General features: G+C 46.1%; 1 protein-coding gene across 2 annotated transcripts in view; it reads right to left on the bottom strand.

The window, feature by feature from the left end:
- Positions 1-20,969, bottom strand: part of EVC2 (EvC ciliary complex subunit 2) — a 161,606-nt gene that overhangs the window by 119,881 nt on the left and 20,756 nt on the right. For both annotated transcript variants that reach the window (XM_088836479.1, XM_088836480.1), the window contains exon 7: positions 14,231-14,284. In XM_088836479.1, the coding sequence (XP_088692605.1) occupies positions 14,231-14,284 (54 nt within the window). The remainder of the gene's footprint in view (positions 1-14,230; positions 14,285-20,969) is intronic.

Here is a 20,969-nt window from a genome sequence, read left to right as displayed (position 1 = left end):
CATTGACAGATGAATGGATAAAAAAGATATATACAATGGAATATTATTCAGCCATTAATAAAGAATGAAATAATGCCATTTGTAGCAACATGGATGAACCTAGAGATTATCATACTAAGTGAAGTTAAATCAGATGGAGAAAGACAAGTATCATATGATATAGCTTGCAAGTGGAATCATTTAAAAAAATTATACAAATGAATTTATTTATGAAACAGAAATAGACCCAAAGACATAGAAAACAAACTTATGGCTACCAAAGAGGTAAGGGGGGTAGAGATAAATAGTTTGGGACTAACATATACATTCTAATCTATAAAACAGATGACCAATAAGGACCTACCGTACAGCACAGAAAACTATATTCAATATTTTGTAATAAACTATAAGAGAAAGGAATCTGAAAAAGAATGTATATATGCAAAACTGAATCACTTTGCTGTACACCTGAAATAAACACAATATTGTAAATCAATACACTTCAATTAAAACAATGGTTGCAGATTATGGGAACATTTAACACATTATTTAGGAGCTGGGAGACAACTAACTCATTTCTCATTCTTGGGATCCCAGTGCAGGCTGTATGTATTTAAGGTTAAATTTATCTGACAGATGAACAAGGCCAACTTGACCTTCTAGACAATCAAAGCCAAATTATGTCAGAACCAGGAGCCTTGGTCCTGACGGTTACTAAAACCTGAGTACAAGCGTGTTGCCACATACGACTCACCTATGAGGAATCAGCCTCTGTCCACGGAGGCTGTTATCAGAGAGGGTCAGAAAACCAATTCTGTTTTCAGAGGCAAACACCCTGATTCTAAACCTTACATTCTGATTAGCACCAAATTGAAATGCAAGCTCTGCATTTGTGCTGGCAACAGCCCTCTGAGCCCTGATTTGTGTACCTACCAGATAAGAATAAACAAATCAATACATATGAAAAGCAGTTCACAGAGCTTATATTAAAATACCGATGGAAAAGAGACAAAATATCTGTGTCTAGAGAGAAAAAAGGCTGTACATCAGTGATCTGATTTCAAGGCTTTTTCTTTCACAAAAGACAAACTTTTTTTTTTTTCCTTCAGCTGTAGGGAGAAGAATGGAGAGGTGAAGGACATTAATGACATTCGATCAACTACAATATGCCATTCTCTGGGCTAGGTGCCTGCAGGGGGTTGAATTGTGTCATCCATAAAGATATACTAAAGTCTTACCCCCAGTACCTCTGCATGTGACCTTATTTTAAAATAAGGTCTCTGTAGACACGATAAGTTAAGATGAAGTTACATGGGATTGTGTCTGGTCGCTCAGTCGTGTCCGACTCTTTCTAGCCCCACAGACTATAGCCCACTAGGCTCCTCTTCCCAAGGAATTTTCCAGGCAAGAATATTGGAATTGGTTACCGTTTCCTATTCCAGGGGATCTTCCCAACCCCGGGATCAAACCCACGTCTCTTATGTCTCCTGCACTGGCAGACGGATTCTTGACCACTAGCACCACCTACAAAGCCCAATCCATACTGGATTAGGGTGGATCCTGAACCCAGTGATGGTATCATTATAAGGAGATGGAGACTTGGAGACAGACACACACAGGGAAAAGACCATGTGATCATGGAGGCAGAGATGGCAGTGATTCACCTACAGCTGAGAAAGGATTTCCAAGAGCCACCTGAAGCTAGACAGACGCAAGGAAGGATTCTTTCCTAGAGCCTTCGAAGGGAGCAAAACCCTGCCAACACTGATTTCAGTCTCCTGACCTTGGGAATGGTGTGGGAATAAGTTTCTGTTGTTCAAAAGTTTGCTGCGGCAGCCTCAGGAAACAAAGTGGGCTAGTGCTTTATCTCATTCAATCAATCTTCAGCTATCTGGTGGGGGATGTATTATCCCCTTTCCATTGAGAGATAAATGGAGATGCAGAGAGTTCAAATAGTTAATCAAAGTCCACAGCCAAAGAGCAACACAGTTAGCTCTGTTTGACTCCAAAGTCTGCCTTTTCCCTTAGTACATCAGACCACTTACCATCCAGGGGGCTCTCTGGTTCTCTAAACACATTTTTAGTCCCACCCTCCCATACCACGGTAGAAGCTGCTTCCATGATGGATGAGAACCAGAAAAAATTACTGGGACATAACTTCAGGCAGGCAGGATCAATGCACTAAAAAAGGCAGGAACAGAGCTAGCTCATTCTCCCAAGCAAGTCTCCCCCCCTCCCTGCCTTTCCTACTTCACGAAGTAGAACAGCTGAGACAGGCCACCTCCCTCCTCCTCTTCTTCCAACCGCCACCTTCTCTGAATCTCCACCTTGAGATCTTGCCCTCCTTAATCAGTCACATGACCAAGAGAACTTGAAGAGCGCACGGAGCAGGAGCTTCATTTATTAAGAACAACACGGCTGCAGGAATGAATGCCTGTATTGAGGAAGAGGACAAAGCCAGGCCAGCTCTGCAGACCACATCATCTTTCTCCCCTTCTCTCCTGTAATTTCTACTTTCCAATATGAGGTGATAAGGACACCGAGGCAAAACCTACTCACCTTCTTTCAACCTTCTCCGTTTATCTGTGTTGTTAAGCTAAGCTAGGTCCTGCTCCCTTGACTTGCCCACAGCGCCTCCGCTCTTCAACTTTCCTCCTCCATATAAATGACCAAAGAAGAATGAATCTCAAGATTTTGTTTTATGGGAAGGAAGAAGCTCCCTAGAATCGCTCATATCACCATCATTATCATCACCATTAACATCACCACCAGCCGCATCATTATTGCCATTATCACCGCCATCGTTGTAGCTAATATGTAACAACCAGATACTGAGCACCAGGGATAGTTCCAAGTGCATTACATGCAATATCCATTCACTCCCCACAGCAATATTATAAAGTGAGCATTACTTTAATCCATATTTTCAAATAATAATACCAAATAAAAGTAAGTTAAATAGATGGCCTAACGTCACAGAGCTAGTAAGCAGTAGACCCAGGATTCACATTTCAAGGTCTAGACTAATAGCTATCACACCACAGTTGCCTCCGTGGGGCTCAGACTCCAGCCTGGCCTTTTACCAGGAGCCCTGCATTGAATTGTCAGGGGCCTGTGCCACTGGGAACATTCTGATACTCTCTCTGAGCACCCAGCTCACCCCCTATTAGGGTGTGACTAGCAGGGCAGAATTTTAGAATTCCTGAGTCTCTGGCCAAAAGCCTTCACAGTCCCTTCAAAACTATGCTTAACTATCAACATTTTCATTGATCCTTTACCAGAGGCCAAGTAATTCGTTTCTAATCTCTGCTGTTGTTGTTTAGCCGCTGTGTCCGACTCTTTTGCAACCCCATGGGCTGCAGCCCACCAGGCTCCTCTGCCCATGGGATTTCCCAGGCAAGAGTTCTGGAGTGGGTGGGGTGACATGTGTGGCTGGGGAGACGGCAAAATCCTGAGGGCTGGGGTAGGAGGAGGGGCAGCCCCTGGCTTAGCTCAAAAGACAGGGAAGACCTTCCAAGAGGTGCCTATTGGCAGAGGGCAACGGGCCAGGCCAGGAGGAGGGCAAGCCAGGCAGAGAGAAGGGCGTGAGCAGAACCTGCACGTGGCAAGACATGGCCCAGTTCCAACACAGAGGGTTAGCAACATGCAACATCATTCTATGGACTTGTCAGAGATCACGGCAGGTTTTTAAGCCAGGAAGTAACATGGTCAGATTAGTGTTTTAGAAATAGAAATCTGGCTACTGTGTGGCTTCAGCCTAGAGGAAGGCAAACCTGGATGCCACAGCCCAGGGAGAAATTATGAGGACCAGAAACAAGGCTGTGAGAAGCAGCAGAACGTACTCATAAATACCATGGACCTAGGCCATAATTGCTGAGAAAGATTGAAGGTGGGAGAAGGGGACAACAGAGGATGAGATGGTTGGAGGGCATCACCAACTCAATAGACATGAGTTTGAGTAAACTCTGGGAGTTGGTGATGGACAGGGAGGCCTGGCCTGCTGCAGTCCATGGAGTCACAAAGAGTCGGACATGACTGAGCAACTGAACTGAGGCACTAATTGGGGGTTCAGCTCTCAGTTCTGCCCCCCACCACACGGGGGGACCCTGAGCCTCCCCCTCCCTAAACTGCAGTTTCCCCATTTGTAAAATAAGGGCAAAAATCTTACAGACAAATTCCACTAATCATTTGAAGCACAGATTTCAAAGAGCCTATTTATCTCAAACTTCATTATCGAAGAATAAAGAAAAGGAGGTGGCTCAGTGACCCCAGCCTCCCCATCCCCAGCGTCCCCACTAACTTTCCTTCTCATCTCTGGAAAAGAATCATCTGTTATTACCACCTCTTTAATCACATATTAGCTGGTAGCAGATTCCTTTGATGAGTTTCACCATTGTTATTTATGAAGAGCAATGCCAGACCAAAAAAAGACTTCCAAAAGAAATACTTTAAATGCTTAAAATCCAATAAAAAGTTACATGAGCATGAGGAAAAATTGCTTATACAGTTTGACTTCAATTATGTAAGAAATGCACTCATTGACTTGTAGAAAGCAAGAAACTACCATGTTAACAATGGTTATCTCTGGTGGCAAGGCTAGGAGGTAATTCTTCTAATTTTCTCCCTGTCTGTCTCTCTTTCTCCCTGTGTGTGTGGGCGTGTAGAGAGGTGGTTTCTTTAAAATGTCCACAATGGACATACATTAAATCCCATCCCCTCCCCAAACCAGAAAGAGTCTGAAAGAGAGACCATATTGATTTCCCTAGAAGAGATTTTAGGGGTAATTTCACTAAGATCCTTCCACGGCTTGAGGAAGCAGAGGGGTCAGCAATTTGCTGACCCTTGTCCCATAGCCCTTGAGGGGCAGCTCTGAGGGCAGAAACTCTCACAATTCTCACAGGAGCCAGAGCTTGGAGGTAACCACAGACAGAGATAATCAAACACACTAACAGAGCTTTTAAGTTACAATCTAGTGAACGAGGTTTGGATTGCAGAACCACAGAGCATGATTCCATTCCTCAATGCTTGTCATCAAGCTTCAGGACCTTGGCCAGTTCCCAGAGCATCTCAGGACCTAGGAGTTTTTTTATTCACAAATGAGGAAGTAAAACTAGGTAATCTTTAAAGTCTCACCTTGGCCAAAAATTCTACTCTGATGTCAATAAAAATGTATTAAGTGCTAACAAGGGGAATAATCTCAAAGTCACACAGTGACAAGGTTTATCGGATGTCCCAATGCCACTGGATCCCAGTGAGGGGTGCCACCAGCATGCTTGGGAGATGTGAAGGAATCAAGAGGTGAAGAAAGTTGGTCAGGGTTCCCATAGGCTGTATGCAAGCTACCCAGAAGACAGGAAAGAAAAGATCAGCGTTGTAAAACCAGAACGAAGTGGGAAACACAGAACCCATGGCACTGGGATATAGCAGAGGTCACCATTTTTTATGGAGCCTGAATACCACCTAAGGGAACTGGGCTTTATCAGCAAGCAGTGGGGAGCCCCTCCAGAGTAGAAAGTGAGCAGGCTGGTGTTTCTGGAGGAGGGGTTGGAGGAGAGCAGGACTGGACCAGCAGGAGGCTGGGGAAGTCATTCACACAAGATGTAACATGGAGAAGGCGGGTGTGATGAAATGACATTGTGTGCCTCCAGCCTTCTGTGTGTGTGTGCATATACGCTTAGTGATGTCCGACTCTTTGCAACCCGATGGTCTATAACCCACCAGGCTCCTCTGTCTATGGGATTTTCCAGGCAAGAATATCGGAGTGGGTTGCCATTTCCTATTTCCAGGGGATCTTCCTGACCCAAGGATCGAACCTGTGTCTCTAGTGTCTCCTGCATTGGCAGATAGGTTCTTTATCACTGGCACCACCTGGGAAGCCCTCTGAGTGAAACCCAAAGTCACACAATTTTGCCAGCAGAGTTACAAGTTCCTTCCGCTGTGCTAAAGGGTACATATTGTAAATCCTTGCATTTGAGAAATTCTCATATCATACATAGCTACTTACAGATGCAATCTTTATCTTATAAATTAATAGGAGCTCTTTATATATTATAAAAAGCTGGAGTAGGAAATGGCAAGGCTGTATGTTGTCAGCCTGCTTATTTAACCTATATGCTCAGTCGGACATGAATGAGTGACTAAACAACAACAATATATCATAGTTCAGTACAGTTCAGTCGCTCAGTTATGTCCGACTCTTTGCGACCCCATGAATCGCAGCATGCCAGGCCTCCCTGTCCATCACCAACTCCTGGAGTTTACCCAAACTCATTTCCATTGAGTCGGTGATGCCATCCAGCCATCTCATCCTCTGTCGTCCCCTTCTCCTCCTGCCCCCAATCCCTCCCAGCATCAGGGTCTTTTCCAGGGAGTAGGCTCTTGGCATAAGATGGCAAAGTATCCGAGCTTCAGCTTCAGCATCAGTCCTTCCAATGAATATTCAGGACTGATTTCCTTTAGGATGGACTGGTTTGATCTCCTTGCTGTCCAAGTGACTCTCAAGAGTCTTCTCCAACACCACAGTTCAAAACCATCAATTCTTTGGAGCTCAGCTTTCTTTATAGTCCAACTCTCACATATATACATGACTACTGAAAAAACCAAAGGTTTGACTAGATGGACCTTTGTAGGTAAAGTAATGTCTCTGCTTTTTAATATGCTGTCTAGGTTGGTCATAGCTTTTCTTTCATGGAGGAAGTGTCTTTTAATTTCATGGCTGCAGTCACCATCTACAGTGGTTTTGGAGCCCAAGAAAATAAAGTCTCTCATTGTTTCCCCATTTTGGCACGAAATGCTGGCACTGGATGCCATGATCTTCGTTTTTTGAATGCTGAGTTTTAAGTCAGCTTTTTTACTCTCCTTCCCTTTTTCCTTCACTTTCACACTTTCATCAAGAGGCTCTTCAGTTCCTCTTCACTTTCTGCCATAAGGGTGGTGTCATCTGCATATCTGAGGTTGTTGATAACTCTGCCAGCAATCTTGATTCCAGCTTGTGCTTCATCCAGCCCAGCATTTCACATGATGTACTCTGAATATAAGTTAAATAAGCAGAGTGACAATATCCATGATTTTCCTCGATGTTTTTTTTTTCCCTAGCATATTAACCAAGATTTACTTTTTACAAACTGTTTCATCTATTTAGATGTATATCTATTGAGGGAATTCATCTTCATTTTTCTTCCAGAAGATCCACTCAATTGCTCCCCAAATTAATAAATGAAACACTCTCTCCCCATTGAGTTGAAATATCATTTTATCAGATACACGTATGTGTAGATACTCTATTTTGATCCACTGGTCTAGTTTCTCTTGCAAGACCTGCATATAGTGTTAACGCAGCTTTCTAATTTTTTGTATCTGATATATCGGCAAATCTTCCCATGTTATTCTTCATGTCAACAATTTCTCATCTAGCCTCATAAATTTATATATTCAGATGAAACTTTGATTGATTTGATCACATTCCTTCCCCCAATCCCACTATTATTCTTATAGGAATTACACTCTAAATGAATTTGGATGACATACCAATTGGTTTAAATGTCTCACTCTTGATTAGATCCAGATCCTTGGAGTAAAATACGGTGACTTATTCTCCCAGTGCCTGGCAGGATGCCCAGCTTTACTATAAGAAGCTGGAGTGAGTCAGAACACCTCCACACATCTATTATATACAGGATGGATAAACAAGGTCCTACTATAGAGCACAGGGAACTATATTCAATATCCTGTGATAAATATAATGGAAAAAATATGAAAAAGAATATATATGTATAACTGAGTCACTTTGCTGTACAACAGAAATTAACACAACACTGTAAATCAACTATACTTCAACAATTTTATTTTAAAAAAAGAACACCTGCACTCAATGTCCAGCACAGGGCGGAGTGATTATTTTCCTCTCTGCTCATCCAGGAGGCAGAGAGGACTTCTTGGGGCCTTAGCTGATAGATGTCAGTTTCACCCTCAAGAAATTAATAAAAAATTAAGGTAGAAACAGGGTCTCTTCCAAGTGTTGCAGATCCCAGTTTACATAATGGGTTACATAATGTCTTTACTTTGTATCAGTTCAGTTCAGTTCAGTCGCTCAGTCGTGTCCGACTCTCCGCGACCCCATGAATCACAGCACGCCAGGCCTCCCTGTCCATTACCAACTCCCGGAGTACACTCAAACTCATGTCCACAGAGTCGGTGATGCCATCCAGCCATCTCATTCTCCGTCGTCCCCTTCTCCTCCCGCCCCCAACCTTTCCCAGCATCAGAGTCTTTTCCAGTGAGTCAACTCGTCTCATGAGGTGGCCAAAGTATTGGAGTTTCAGCTTTAGCATCAGTCCCTCCAATGAACATCCAGGATTGATCTCCTTTAGAATGGACTGGTTGGATCTCCTTGCAGTATAAGGGACTCTCAAGAGTCTTCTCCAACACCACAGTTCAAAAGCATCGATTCTTCGGCGATCAGCTTTCTTCACAGTCCAACTCTCACATCCATACATGACCACGGGAAAAACCATTGCCTTGACTAGACGGACCTTGGTCGGCAAAGTAATGTCTCTGCTTTTTAATATACTATCAAGGTTGGTCATAACTTTCCTTCCAAGGAGCAAGCGTCTTTTAATTTCATGGCTGCAATCAGCATCTGCAGTGATTTTGGAGCCCAAAAAAACAAAGTCTGACACTGTTTCCACTGTTTTTCCATCTATTTCCCATGAAGTGATGGGACCAGATGCCATGATCTTTGTTTTCTGAATGTTGAGCTTCAAGCCAACCTTTTCACTCTCCTCTTTCACTTTCATCAAGAGGCTTTTGAGTTCCTCTTCACTTTCTGCCATAAGGGTAGTGTCATCTGCATATCTGAGGTTATTGATATTTCTCCCAGCAATCTTGATTCCAGCTTGTGCTTCTTCCAGCCCAGCGTTCCTCATGATGTACTCTGCATATAAGTTAAATAAGCAAGGTGACAATATACAACCTTGACGCACTCCTTTTCCTATTTGGAACCAGTCTGTTGTTCCATGACCGGTTCTAACTGTTGCTTCCTGACCTGCATACAGGTTTCTCAAGAGGCAGGTCAGGTGGTCTGGGATTCCCATCTCTTTCAGAATGTTCCACAGTTTATTGTGATCCACACAGTCAAAGGCTTTGGCATAGTCAATGAAGCAGAAATAGATGTTTTTCTGAAACTCTCTTGCTTTCTCCATGATCCAGCGGATGTTGGCAATTTGATCTCTGGTGCCTCTGCCTTTTCTAAAACCTGTTTGAACATCTGGGAGTTCACGGTTTACATACTGCTGAAGCCTGGCTTGGAGAATTTTGAGCATGACTTTACTAGCGTGTGAGATGAGTGCAATTGTGCGGTAGTTTGAGCATTCTTTGGCATTGCCTTTCTTTGGGATTGGAATGAAGACTGACCTCTTCCAGTCCTGTGGCCACTGCTGAGTTTTCCAAATCTGCTGGCATATTGAGTGCAGCACAGACTTTTTGGTCAATCCAATATTGTTTTACCTGTTTGATGAAAATGTCAGAGGAGCTTACACCTCACTTCCAAGCTCTCCTGTTCATCAACACATGATCCTAGTACAATGACATTACCTTCGCAGGTGCCCAAGCCAACTCTGGTGGCTCACACACTTCACCTGGCAAGGGCCATTACGTGTACCCTAATGATGCCAGGCACTGTGCTTGTGTGTGTGTGTGTTAGTTGCTCAGTCCTGTCTGACTCTGCATTATGCTTGCACCCAGTAAATCTTGGTTCACGTCCAACCCACAGTCAAAACAAGCTTAACCTTGATGTCATATCTTCAGCTGCATATTTTAGAAACCTCTCCTCCATCTTTAATTAAGCCTTTTCTTTAAGATCCAACTGAAGTCTTACCTCTTCCAAGAGGCCTGCCATCCACCCAGTCCACTCAGCTCCCCTGCATCTTGTCAGTACCACTTACATCTATGACCTATATGTCAGGTTCAGTTCAGTTCAGTTCAGTCGCTCAGTCATGTCCAACTCTCTGCGACCCCATGAATCACAGCACGCCAGGCCTCCCTGTCCATCACCAACTCCCGGAGTTCACCCAAACTCATGTCCATCGAGTTGGTGATGCCATCCAGCCAACTCATTCTCTGTCGTCCCCTTCTCCTCCCGCCCCCAATCCCTCCCAGCATCAGAGTCTTTTCTAGTGAGTCAACTCGTCACATGAGGTGGCCAAAGTATTGAAGTTTCAGTTTTAGCATCAGTCCTTCCAATGAACACCCAGGATTGATCTCCTTTAGAATGGACTGGTTGGATCTTCTTGCAGTCCAGGGGACTCTCAAGAGTCTTTTCCAACACCACAGTTCAAAAGCATCAATTCTTCGGCTATCAGCTTTCTTCACAGTCCAACTCTCACATCCATACACGACCACTGGAAAAACCACAGCCTTGACTAGACAGACCTTTGTTGGCAAAGTAATGTCTCTGCTTTTCAATATGCTGTCTAGGTTGGTCATAACTTTCCTTCCAAGGAGTAAGAGTCTTTTAATTGGCTGCAATCAGCATCCATAGTGATTTTGGAGCCCCAAAAAATAAAGTCTGACTCTGTTTCCACTGTTTTTCCATCTATTTCCCATGAAGTGATGGGACCAGATGCCATGATCTTTGTTTTCTGAATGTTGAGCTTCAAGCCAACTTTTTCACTCTCCTCTTTCACTTTCATCAAGTGGATCACAATAAACTGTGGAAAATCTGAAAGAGATAGGAATACCAGACCACCTGACCTGCCTCTTGAGAAACCTGTATGCAGGTCAGGAAGCAACAGTTAGAACTGGACATGGAACAACAGACTGGTTCCAAATAGGAAAAGGAGTATGTCAAGGTTGTATATTGTCACCCTGCTTATTTAACTTATATGCAGAGTACATCATGAGGAACGCTGGGCTGGAAGAAGCACAAGCTGGAATCAAGATTGCTGGGAGAAATATCAATAACCTCAGATATGCAGATGACACCACCCTTATGGCAGAAAGTGAAGAGGAACTAAAGAGCCTCTCGATATGTCAGGTTCAGTCAGTCAGTTCAGTTCAGTCGCTCAGTCGTGTCCGACTCTTTGCGATCCCATGAATCACAGCACACCAGGTCTCCCTGTCCATCACCAACTCCCGGAGTTCACTCAAACTCATGTCCATCGAGTCAGTGATGCCATCCAGCCATCTCATTCTCTGTCGTCCCCGTCTCCTCCTGCCCCCAATCCCTCCTAGCATCAGACTCTTTTCCAGTGAGTCAACTCCTCGCATGAGGTGACCAAAGTATTGGAGTTTCAGGTTACAACCTCACAAATTCAGTCACAGCTGATGTACACTGATTGGCTTTTTTCCTCTTGTTTAATGTTGCAATGTGGGCGAACAGATGGTGAGCGATGGACAGTCTGAATCTCCAGGCTGCCGCAGACTCCACTACACCTTAGAATCTTCCATAGGCCTGACTCACACACTTGCAGCATTGGTGTGACTCTCATGGAAATTGAGCTTGAGATCCTGATACACAACATGTACACACAATTAATATAGAACAGTTGCACAACAGTATTGTTTGCATGTTTTATAATATTGATGAGGCTTATTGAGAACTTACAGAATGCCAGGCACTGTGCTCAGTACTCTGCCTGCCTCAATCCACTTACTGTGGTTATCACCCTATAAAGCAGGTATTGTTATTATTCTCATTTTACAACTAGCTTACTGAAGTCCAGGGAGGTAAGTAGCATGCCCAGTGTCACATACAATCAGTGGGGGAACAGGGATTCAAGGTCAGGCTTCTGGTGTAAAAGCTTATTTTCCCCACAACACTCTAGGGCCATCACTGACACATGTCTCATCTCTCCACTTGATAATGACCTTCATGAACATGGTCCACAGGCAGCGGTCACCTGGCCCAGGGACCAGTGGGGCTGAAATCCAGCCCACTGCTCCACTGCCTAGCCTTGCATCCATGGATCTTGAGCAGACAACTGGAGTAGGACTCCCAGAGGGCAGATGTCTCAGGCCTGTGTGTGAACACCCTTCTTCACAGCTTGTATTAGAACAGGATTTGATCGCACTTTGGCTCCAGAGCACTGCTGTCTGCAGCCCGGGGGGCCACCTATTCCTGATTCTCCTGAAGGCAATACATGAGCCAGAGGCAGCCCTGAAGACCTGGATATGGTGTGTTTCCATCTTCATGAGAGGTTCTGGGCCATGGAGGTGAAGTGAAAGTTGCTCAGTCATGTCCGACTCTTTGCGACCCCATGGACTATATAGGGGGGTATAGTCCCATGAATTCTCTAGGCCAGAATACTGGAGTGGGTAGCCTTTCCCTTCTCCAGAGGATCTTTCCAACCCAGGGATCGAACTGGGGTCTCCTGCATTGCAGGTGGATTCTTTACCAGCTGAGTCACAAGGGAAGCCCAAGAATACTGGACTGGGTAGCCTATCCCTTCTTCAGTGTATCTTCCTGACCCAGGAATTGAACTGGGATCTCCTGCATTGCAGGCAGATTCTTTACCAACTGAGCTAGCAGGCCATGGAGGAAGGGCTCATAAATATTGATTAATGAATGTTCTCTGACCTTTATTGCAATCACACAGCCATCAGCTACCTCCTCCGCTGAGGGGCAATCACAGGCAGTGATGACAATCAGCCCAATCAGGGGTCTTTACCTGTTGAGGGTGACCCACAATGTAGGGCACAGTGGGGGATGCACGGACCAGCCAGGAGAACTGTCTATACCTGTGTGCCTGCCCCAGGTTTTACTCCTGTCTCTTCTGTGCAGGAATTCGGCTTGCTAAGGGACAGTGTGGTCCACTGCCCAACAGCAGGGCTCTGGAGCCAAAGGGCCTGGGTTCAAATCCTGTTCTAAAAACCAGTTGTGCAGAAAGGCGCTCACGCAGCGGGCCTGAGGCTTCCGTCCTCTGGGAGGCCTGCTCCAGATGCTGGGCCATGGCTGGTGTCTAGGAACTTGGATTTCAGAGGGGTCCTACCACCCCCTGATAAGTGGGGCTCACGTCCTAAACTACTGTGCATATGGTACGGTTTACACCAACACACACTGTCCTGCTGGGAGGTGCCAGGCACTGGGTCTCTAAAGACTTCTCTGATGGACAGCAGTTAACATGTGATGTCACAACTCTGTGCTGGAGGAATTCAGTGTGCCCTGCGTGTCTCCACTGGGAGAGAACCTGGGAAGCCTGTACCTGGGGTCTCCAGAGCCCGTCCCACATGTCTGTTCCCTTTGCTGATTCTACCCTGCATCCTTTCTCTATCACACATCAGCCTGAGTATGACAATGGGTGCAGTGCTTTGGGTCCTCCCAGGGAAACCTTCCAACTGGGGGTGGTCTTGGGAGACCTGACACATGGTCATGTGACCTTGGGCAAATGCATTGACCTGGGCATGCTGCAGTTTCCCCATCTAAGAAATGGAGGCAATTTAAAACTTCAATCTATCCCCCAGGATTGTAGTGAAGATGTCACGATTGAGCACATGTAAACTCCTTGGCCTGGCAATTAGTGGGAGGCTCCCCAGGTGGCATTAAAGAATCCACCTGTCAATGCAGGAGGCACAAGAGATGTGTTGGATCCCTGGGTCTTGAAGATGCCCTGGAGGAGGGCATAGCAATCACTCCAGTATTGTTGCCTGGAGAATCCCATGGACAGAGGAGCCTGGTGGGCTAACGGTCCATAGGGTCACAAAGAATCGGACATGATCAAAGCAACTTAGAATGCATGCACTGGGAGTTGAAGAAATGTGGAGTGTGTTAATATGATGAAAAAACACTTGATGAACACATGAATGAATGGATGCATGGGCTGTGGGTGAGTGAATGATGAAGAAAAAGGGAGACGTGTTCATGGTGGACCACAGAAGCAGGTCTCTAGGCCCTGGGAAGCTAAGGGAAGACAAAACACGGACCACCCACTGGACACGGGCAAACACTGAAGGGCAAGTACCAGCCTACTGAACAGATGTACAGATGGGTGGGTGGGGCCTCAAGCTGGTCCCAGGCAGTGACCAATCCATCTTGCCCAGATGAAGGGGTATTCAGAAAACCAGCCAGAGAGCCCCCAGGCCACACTGGGGAACCCCAGACCGCAGGGAGCCCCCAGCCTCGGCTCGGGTCTAGGAGGCTAAGGCCAGCGGTGGGCCCCTCCCCCGGGCTCCAAGTTCAGCAAGAGACCACAAACCACAGACAGAAAGAGACACACTGGGGCATAATATGGGTGTCCCGGAAAAGGTTTTCTCTTACCGTGATCTTTTCTTCTGCTGTTATGGTGAAGGGGGCTTTTAGCTGGGTTCTGTTCTAGAAAAAAGCATAAAGAAAGCAGTTCAGTCAACCGGTTTTGGCATCTGAGACATGGGGTAACATGTGGTCTGTTTCTGACCCACCCACCTGGAGCTACAGTGGGTTCTTGACCGTTGCGGGTGGAGGGAGTGGTCAGAGCTGGTGGTGGTCTTAAAGTCACTTCAGGGGAAAAGGTCTGTGGAACCATGATGCCTCCTCTCCCAGAGGCATGTGTGAAATCCAGACACCAGTTTCCCTAACGGCCAGGGAAACACAGGCGTCATACCCAGGTAGTTAAACACATGGAGGGGGTGAGGTCAGGGGAAAGGAACGACCCTGAGCAACTACCTTCCCCCTCCAGGGTCTGCTCTGCCCCCTGCAGGAAGGAGGAGAGAACTGCAGGCTCTGACGTCAGTGAAGTCCCCTCTCATTCCAGTGCTCTCGACCCCCCAAGCCCCAACTCCCTAAACATCCACTCCCATACTTTCTAATACTCCTCTGCTTAGAAAACATAGGGAATGAAAGGTGACCGTTATGACTGCTATCTGTCCAGTTCAGTTCAGTTCAGTTGCTCGGTCATGTCCAACTCTTTGAGACCCCATGAACCACAGCACGCCAGGCCTCCCTGTCTATCACCAACTCCCGGAGTCCACCCAAACCCATGTCCATCGAGTTGGTGATGCCATCCAACCATCTCATCCTTTGTTGTCCCCTTCTCCTCCTGCCCTCAATCTTTCCCAGCATCAGGGTCTTTTCCAGTGAGTCAGCTCTTCGCATCAGGTGGCCAAAGTATTGGAGTTTCAGCTTCAACATCAGTCCTTCCAATGATCACCCAGGACTGATCTCCTTTAGGATGGACTGGTTAGATCTCCTTGCAGTCCAAGGGACTCTCAAGAGTCTTCTCCAACATCACAGTTCAAAAGCATCAATTCTTGGGCGATCAGCTTTCTTCACAGTCCAACTCTCACATCCATCCATACATGACCACTGGAAAAAACATAGCCTTGACTAGATGGACCTTTGTTGACAAAATAATGTCTCTGCTTTTTAATATGCTGTCTAGGTTGGTCATAACTTTCCTTCCAAGGAGTAAGCGTCTTTTAATTTCAAGGCTGCAGTCAGCATCTGCAGTGATTTTGGAGCCCAGAAAAATAGTCAGCCATGGTTTCTACTGTTTCTCCATCTATTTGCCATGAAGTGATGGGACCGGATGCCATGATCTTAGTTTTCTGAATGTTGAGCTTTAAGCCAACTTTTTCACTGTCCTCTTTCATTTTCATCAAGAGGCTCTTTAGTTCCTCTTCACTTTCTGCCATAAGGGCAGTGTCATCTGCATATCTGAGGTGATTGATATTTCTCCCGGCAATCTTGATTCCAGCTTGTGCTTCATCCAGTCCAGCATTTCGCATGATGTACTCTGCTATCTGTCCAACCTCGCTGTATCTGAGGAGACACAATGCGAGAACGTGCTTCTTTCTGGGGTTGGAGGCAGAATATCTTGCAACTGAAAGGCAATGCAGAGGAGTGGAAGGAAGCAGATTATGCCGGTTCACGCTGGGCTTCACCATTCTCCAGCATCCTGGCTTTGGACAAGGTACTGACCTCTCTGTGCCTCAGTTTCCTCATCTGTACAGTGGGAGTTTTATTCATCTCATAGGCTGGCTGTGAGGATGAATCAGAAGAGTGCCTGGCCCATAAGGAGGAGTGAGTGCTATGAGAGTATGAATGCTGTTGAATCTAGCAGGTGGTGATGGTGGTGGCTGTATCATCGTAGATAACCTGGCCTGGAGACTTGGAGCCAGAATGAGCTAGGGAAGTGAGCTAGGCAACCGCTGTTTAACTCTATCATGGCCACTCTAGAGGCATTCTCCCCTGACCCTAGCGATGGTCCACCCGAGGCAGGAAACCCCCTGATCCTTGTCCTACAGTTTTTACGGCAGCTATACTGGGATCACTGGGGCATCCCAAACCCATCACAGGCCAGCTGAATAAGCTGATGTTTTAAGGAGGGAAATGAATGTGAGAGTTGGACCATAAAGAAGGATGAGCACCCAAGAATTGATGCCTGAGAAGTTTCTTGAGAGTCCCTTGGACTGCAAGCAGATCAAACCAGTCAATCCTAAATGAAATCAACCCTGAATAGTCTTTGGAAGGACTGATGCTGAAGCTATAATACTTGGGTCATCTGGTGCAAAGAGCTGACTCATTGGAAAAGACCCTGATGCTGGGAAAGACTGAAAGCCAAAGGAGAAACAGGCATGAGATGGTTAGAGAGCATCACCGACTCCGTGGACATGAATCTGAGCAAACTCCGGAAGATCGTGAAGGACAGGGAAGCCTGGCGTGCTGCAGTCCATGGGGTCGTAAAGAGTCAGACACAAACTTAGCAACTGAAGAACAATGGAAATTAAAACACACAGACACGTGTTTAAAGAAGAGACGCCCATGAAGCGATCACTGGGCCCTTTCTGTTCCTGAATCGTACGTGCTGCAAAGTATTTGTGGTGCCCTGTGAGTTTCAGGGTCTTCTGAACTAGTGGGTTCGAAGGCTGGCTTCCTCTCTCTCTTTTCTCCCTCTGGGTCCTTCCTTGCTGTTTCTTGACACCAAGGTCTAAACAGAGAGGGGCTGAAAGTGTGCTACACAGCCTGTCTCCATCGCTTTGCAAAACAGAAACCATCTGCCTACATCCACTATATAAACTTCAAGGCTTCAGTTCAGTTCAGTTCAGTTGCTCAGTCATGTCCGACTCTCCGCGACCCCATGAATCACAGCACACCAGGCCTCCCTGTCCATCACCAACTCCCGGAGTTCACTCAAACTCATGTCCACAGAGTTGGTGATGCCATCCAGCCATCTCATTCTCTGTCGTCCCCTTCTCCTCCCGCCCCCAACCTTTCCCAGCATCAGACTCTTTTCCAGTGAGTCAACTCGTCACATGAGCTGGCCAAAGTATTGCAGTTTCAGCTTTAGCATCAGTCCTTCCAATGAACATGTTTTACAGCACAGCCTGAAGCTGGGAAACAAGCACCATGTGAGATCCAGTGACGGTTTTACAAGGTGGGCAGCATGTTTACTCAATATACAGTAAGGAACTGGAGATGAATGTTCTAGATTTTTCCCTCTTGACCTCCGCTGCATCTCTGTCCTGTCTCACGTACCCTTGTATGAATTTGAGGTGCACGTGTCTATATCTATGTGAACATGTGTCCACATGTGTGTATACCTGTGCGTGAGTTTGAGAAAGTAGTTTCCAGACTCTAACACAGTGCACTTCTGACAGCACCTCCCTCCTCCGGGAGGGAGGTGGTAACTATTGGAAAGTGGTAACTATTTTCATTGCTCTCATACAATTTTAAAATGTCAGAACTGGAAGAGATGAGTTTGAAAGGAGTCTTTTTTCCCCCACCTCATTTCTCAAGTGGGAAAACTTAAGCTCAGAAACACTGAACCGTGCTAAAAACACAGCGAGGGCAGCATTTCAGCCTCTGAAGTACCAGACACCAAGTCCATGCCAACGTGAAGGATTTCACCCCATTGGGCACCTACATTTTTAAATAATTCCTTTATTCTCCCATCTGTAGTGTGAGCCTCTTTACAGCTGACAAGCAGAGCAGACCAATGTTCTTATGTGGAGTTGGCAAGATTTTCTCTCAGACTTGGATCATTTTCAATTCCAGATACACTGGGCCTTCTCTCCATCCTAGAGGAAGGCCCAGGAGTCACCCAAAGAAACTCTGAAGGCCAACTGGGTGAGTCAATTAGAGAACGAGGCATAGGAGCCTTATCCAGCCCTTATCCGCTCAGCAAACACTGAGTTTTCTAGGAACCTTTTCTAAGGCAGGTCTAAGAAAGGCACGGAGAAGGCAATGGCAAGCCACTCCAGTACTCTTGTCTGGAAAATCCCATGGACGGAGGAGCCCGGTAGGCTGCAATCCATGGGGTCGCTAAGAGTCGGACACGACTGAGCGACTTCACTTTCACTTTTCACTTTCACACATTGGAGAAGGAAATGGCAACCCACTCCAGTGTTCTTGCCTGGAGAATCCCAGGGACGGGGGAGCCTGGTGGGCTGCCGTCTATGGGGTCACACAGAGTCGGACACGACTGAGGTGACTTAGCAGCAGCAGCAAGAAAGGCAATGCTGACAGTCTAATGCAAGCAGGCAGGAGACTAGGACACACACCATGAAGTCTGGAGCTCTAGAATCTCCACTCTGTCCACAAAACTGCCCAGAGAGAGCTCTTGAAGGCTTGGAAGGGAAAGGAAACTGAAAGCCACATGCAAATATAAAATCATCGCTTTTATCCCCACAAGAGACCAGAGACATAGAACAGTCTCCATTTTTATTGATGAGAAACCAAAGGCTCAGAGAAGTTAAAAAAAAAAAAAAAACACCTGCCCAAGAATCATTAGTTCACTGATCTATTCATGTACTCACTCAGCAAGTAATTACTGAGCACCGACTGTGTGCAAGGCTCTATTTTTGGCACCAAGAACACAGATTGGGAATAAGACTGACGGGGTCTCCAGGAGCAACATTCCAGCGGGGGGTGGAGGGTCACCAGGGTGATGGGGTTGATACAACACACACAGGCGCCAAGCAAAGCCACGGACAGGACCCGTTAGTGGGTGACAGCCAGGGAGCCCCGACTCCATGCCTCCCACTGCCCCCCCCCCAGCCTCCCCAGGCTCTTCAGGGAGGTGTGAAGCTGCCTTGGTCCAAAGTCCTAATGACCTTACACAGGGAGCTTTTGATTTCACTGGGTTTCTGTGGTTCTCACTGTGGGTTTCTGACTGTTGCCTTACCTTAAATTTTGATTTTAGCATATTTGGTTCCCTGTCCTTTGAAATTCAGATGGTATTTTTTTCTCGGCCCTTTTAATTCCCTTTTTTTATCCTTCTTTGTCCTCGTTCTTGACTTTGCATTTGATTGTTTTCTGAGACATTCATCTTTTCTGACAGTTTCATGTGGCTTTCTCATATCTGGTCTTTACTTTTATGGAATCTTTCATTTTACCTAATTTTATCCAGGATTAGTTTTCTTATTGCAGCAGAAACACCGCACACAGGCCTCTCAGCCTTGGATGGAAGGAGCTGGCAGCTGTGAGGTCTGATTTTGGTTTTGCCATGTGACTTGAGTAGTCACGCTGGGAGCCCCATTTTCCACACCTGTTATGAAAAGTACTTTCTCCAGGGGCTGCAGTCTGAACAAAATGACCAGAGTAACTGCAATGCAGCAGATCCAGGTTCGATCCCTGGGCTGGGAAGACTCCCTGGAGAAGGGAATGGCTACACACTCCAATATTCTTGCCTGGAGAATTCCATGGACAGAGGAGCCTGGCAGGCTACAGTCTATGGGTTGCAAAGAGTAGAATACAAGTGAGTGACTTACACACACACACAAACAACTAGAGCACAGGCTCCGTGAGGACAAGCACTCATCTCCTCTGCATCCCCAGCGGTGCACAGCGCACAGCAGGGGCATGCACCATCCACATTCATGACCTACACGGATTAACAAAAAAGTGAGTGGAAAAAGAAATTGGGCCACAGGCTGAATCATGACATCCAAAATCCATAGCTGAAGCCCTGCCCCCAGTGTCTCGGAACGTGTCTGAACTTGGAGATAGAACCTTAACAAACGTGATTAAGGTAAAGCGAGGCCATCACGGTGGACTCTAACCCCACCTGACAAGTGTCCTTATGAGGAGACTAGGACACAGACACACACAGAGGGACGGCCACGTGAGGACACAGGGAGAAGACAGCTGTCTACGAGCCAAGGAGAGAGGCCTCAGAAAGACTCAGCCCTGCCCATACCTTGACCTGAGCTTCCAGCCTCCAGGGCTGTGAATGAATAAATTTCTGTTGTTTGTGAGCCAGCTGGTCTGCGGTACCTTTTCACAGCAGCTCTAGCAAACCAATATCAATAGAAAATATATGGTTGAATGCTCATTACACACAAGACGTGGTGATGAAAAATTAACGTCTATGTAAATAAATTCTTTTAAAAAGGGAAAAAACCCTATGTAGACATGTATAAATAAATATGAGACCACGGCCAAGAAACAAAGAAATTAACCTCTATGGATGACATATCTTGATAGTCAGGTCCACAGAGGTTACAAAGAGCTGAACGGGAGCCTGGTTCATGGCAAAGTGTGTGAGAGTCCAGGGCCCACTCACTCATCCAGAATTCAGCATCGCTGAATGAATGGGGTGCTGGGAGCCAGCGAGGGAAATCCTACCCGTGGCAAAGGTCAACTGGGGAAGAGGCCTGACGGGCAAAGGCTAATCAGGACTCGAGGAGCCCCCTGGACCTACCTGAGCATCTACCCCAAAGAAAACCGGAATCTGACTGCTTTACTATCTTACGCCTCTTACCAAGTCCTCTAATACTTACGGGGGTTTCCCCCCAACCACCTTTCTCTGAAAACATTAATTCAGAGCTGTAGTTTAAAAGTTCTCCTCGGCTTAATAGGAGTGTTCCAATCCAAGCCCCTCTGATAGCTTTCTAACTTGCATGACAAGTTTGTCCGGGCTCTTACAACTATGAGTGTGACTGTTTATAGCCTCCCAGCCATGCAAGGACAGAAAGTCTGATATTCTAAAATACAGAAATCTGTTGAAGAAGTTAAAATCATTAGAATAGTACTAAAAGAGATTTCATTGTTGAATCAATGCTTGCTGCAAAGTTTCCTG

The sequence above is a fragment of the Moschus berezovskii genome, chromosome 5 (genome assembly GCF_049115385.1).
Source record: "Moschus berezovskii isolate FMDL1 chromosome 5, NW_MosBer_1.0, whole genome shotgun sequence".
NCBI classification, from domain to species: Eukaryota; Metazoa; Chordata; class Mammalia; order Artiodactyla; family Moschidae; genus Moschus; species Moschus berezovskii.
Note: the sequence above shows the minus strand (reverse complement) of the source record. Positions and strands in the feature narration are given on the sequence as shown.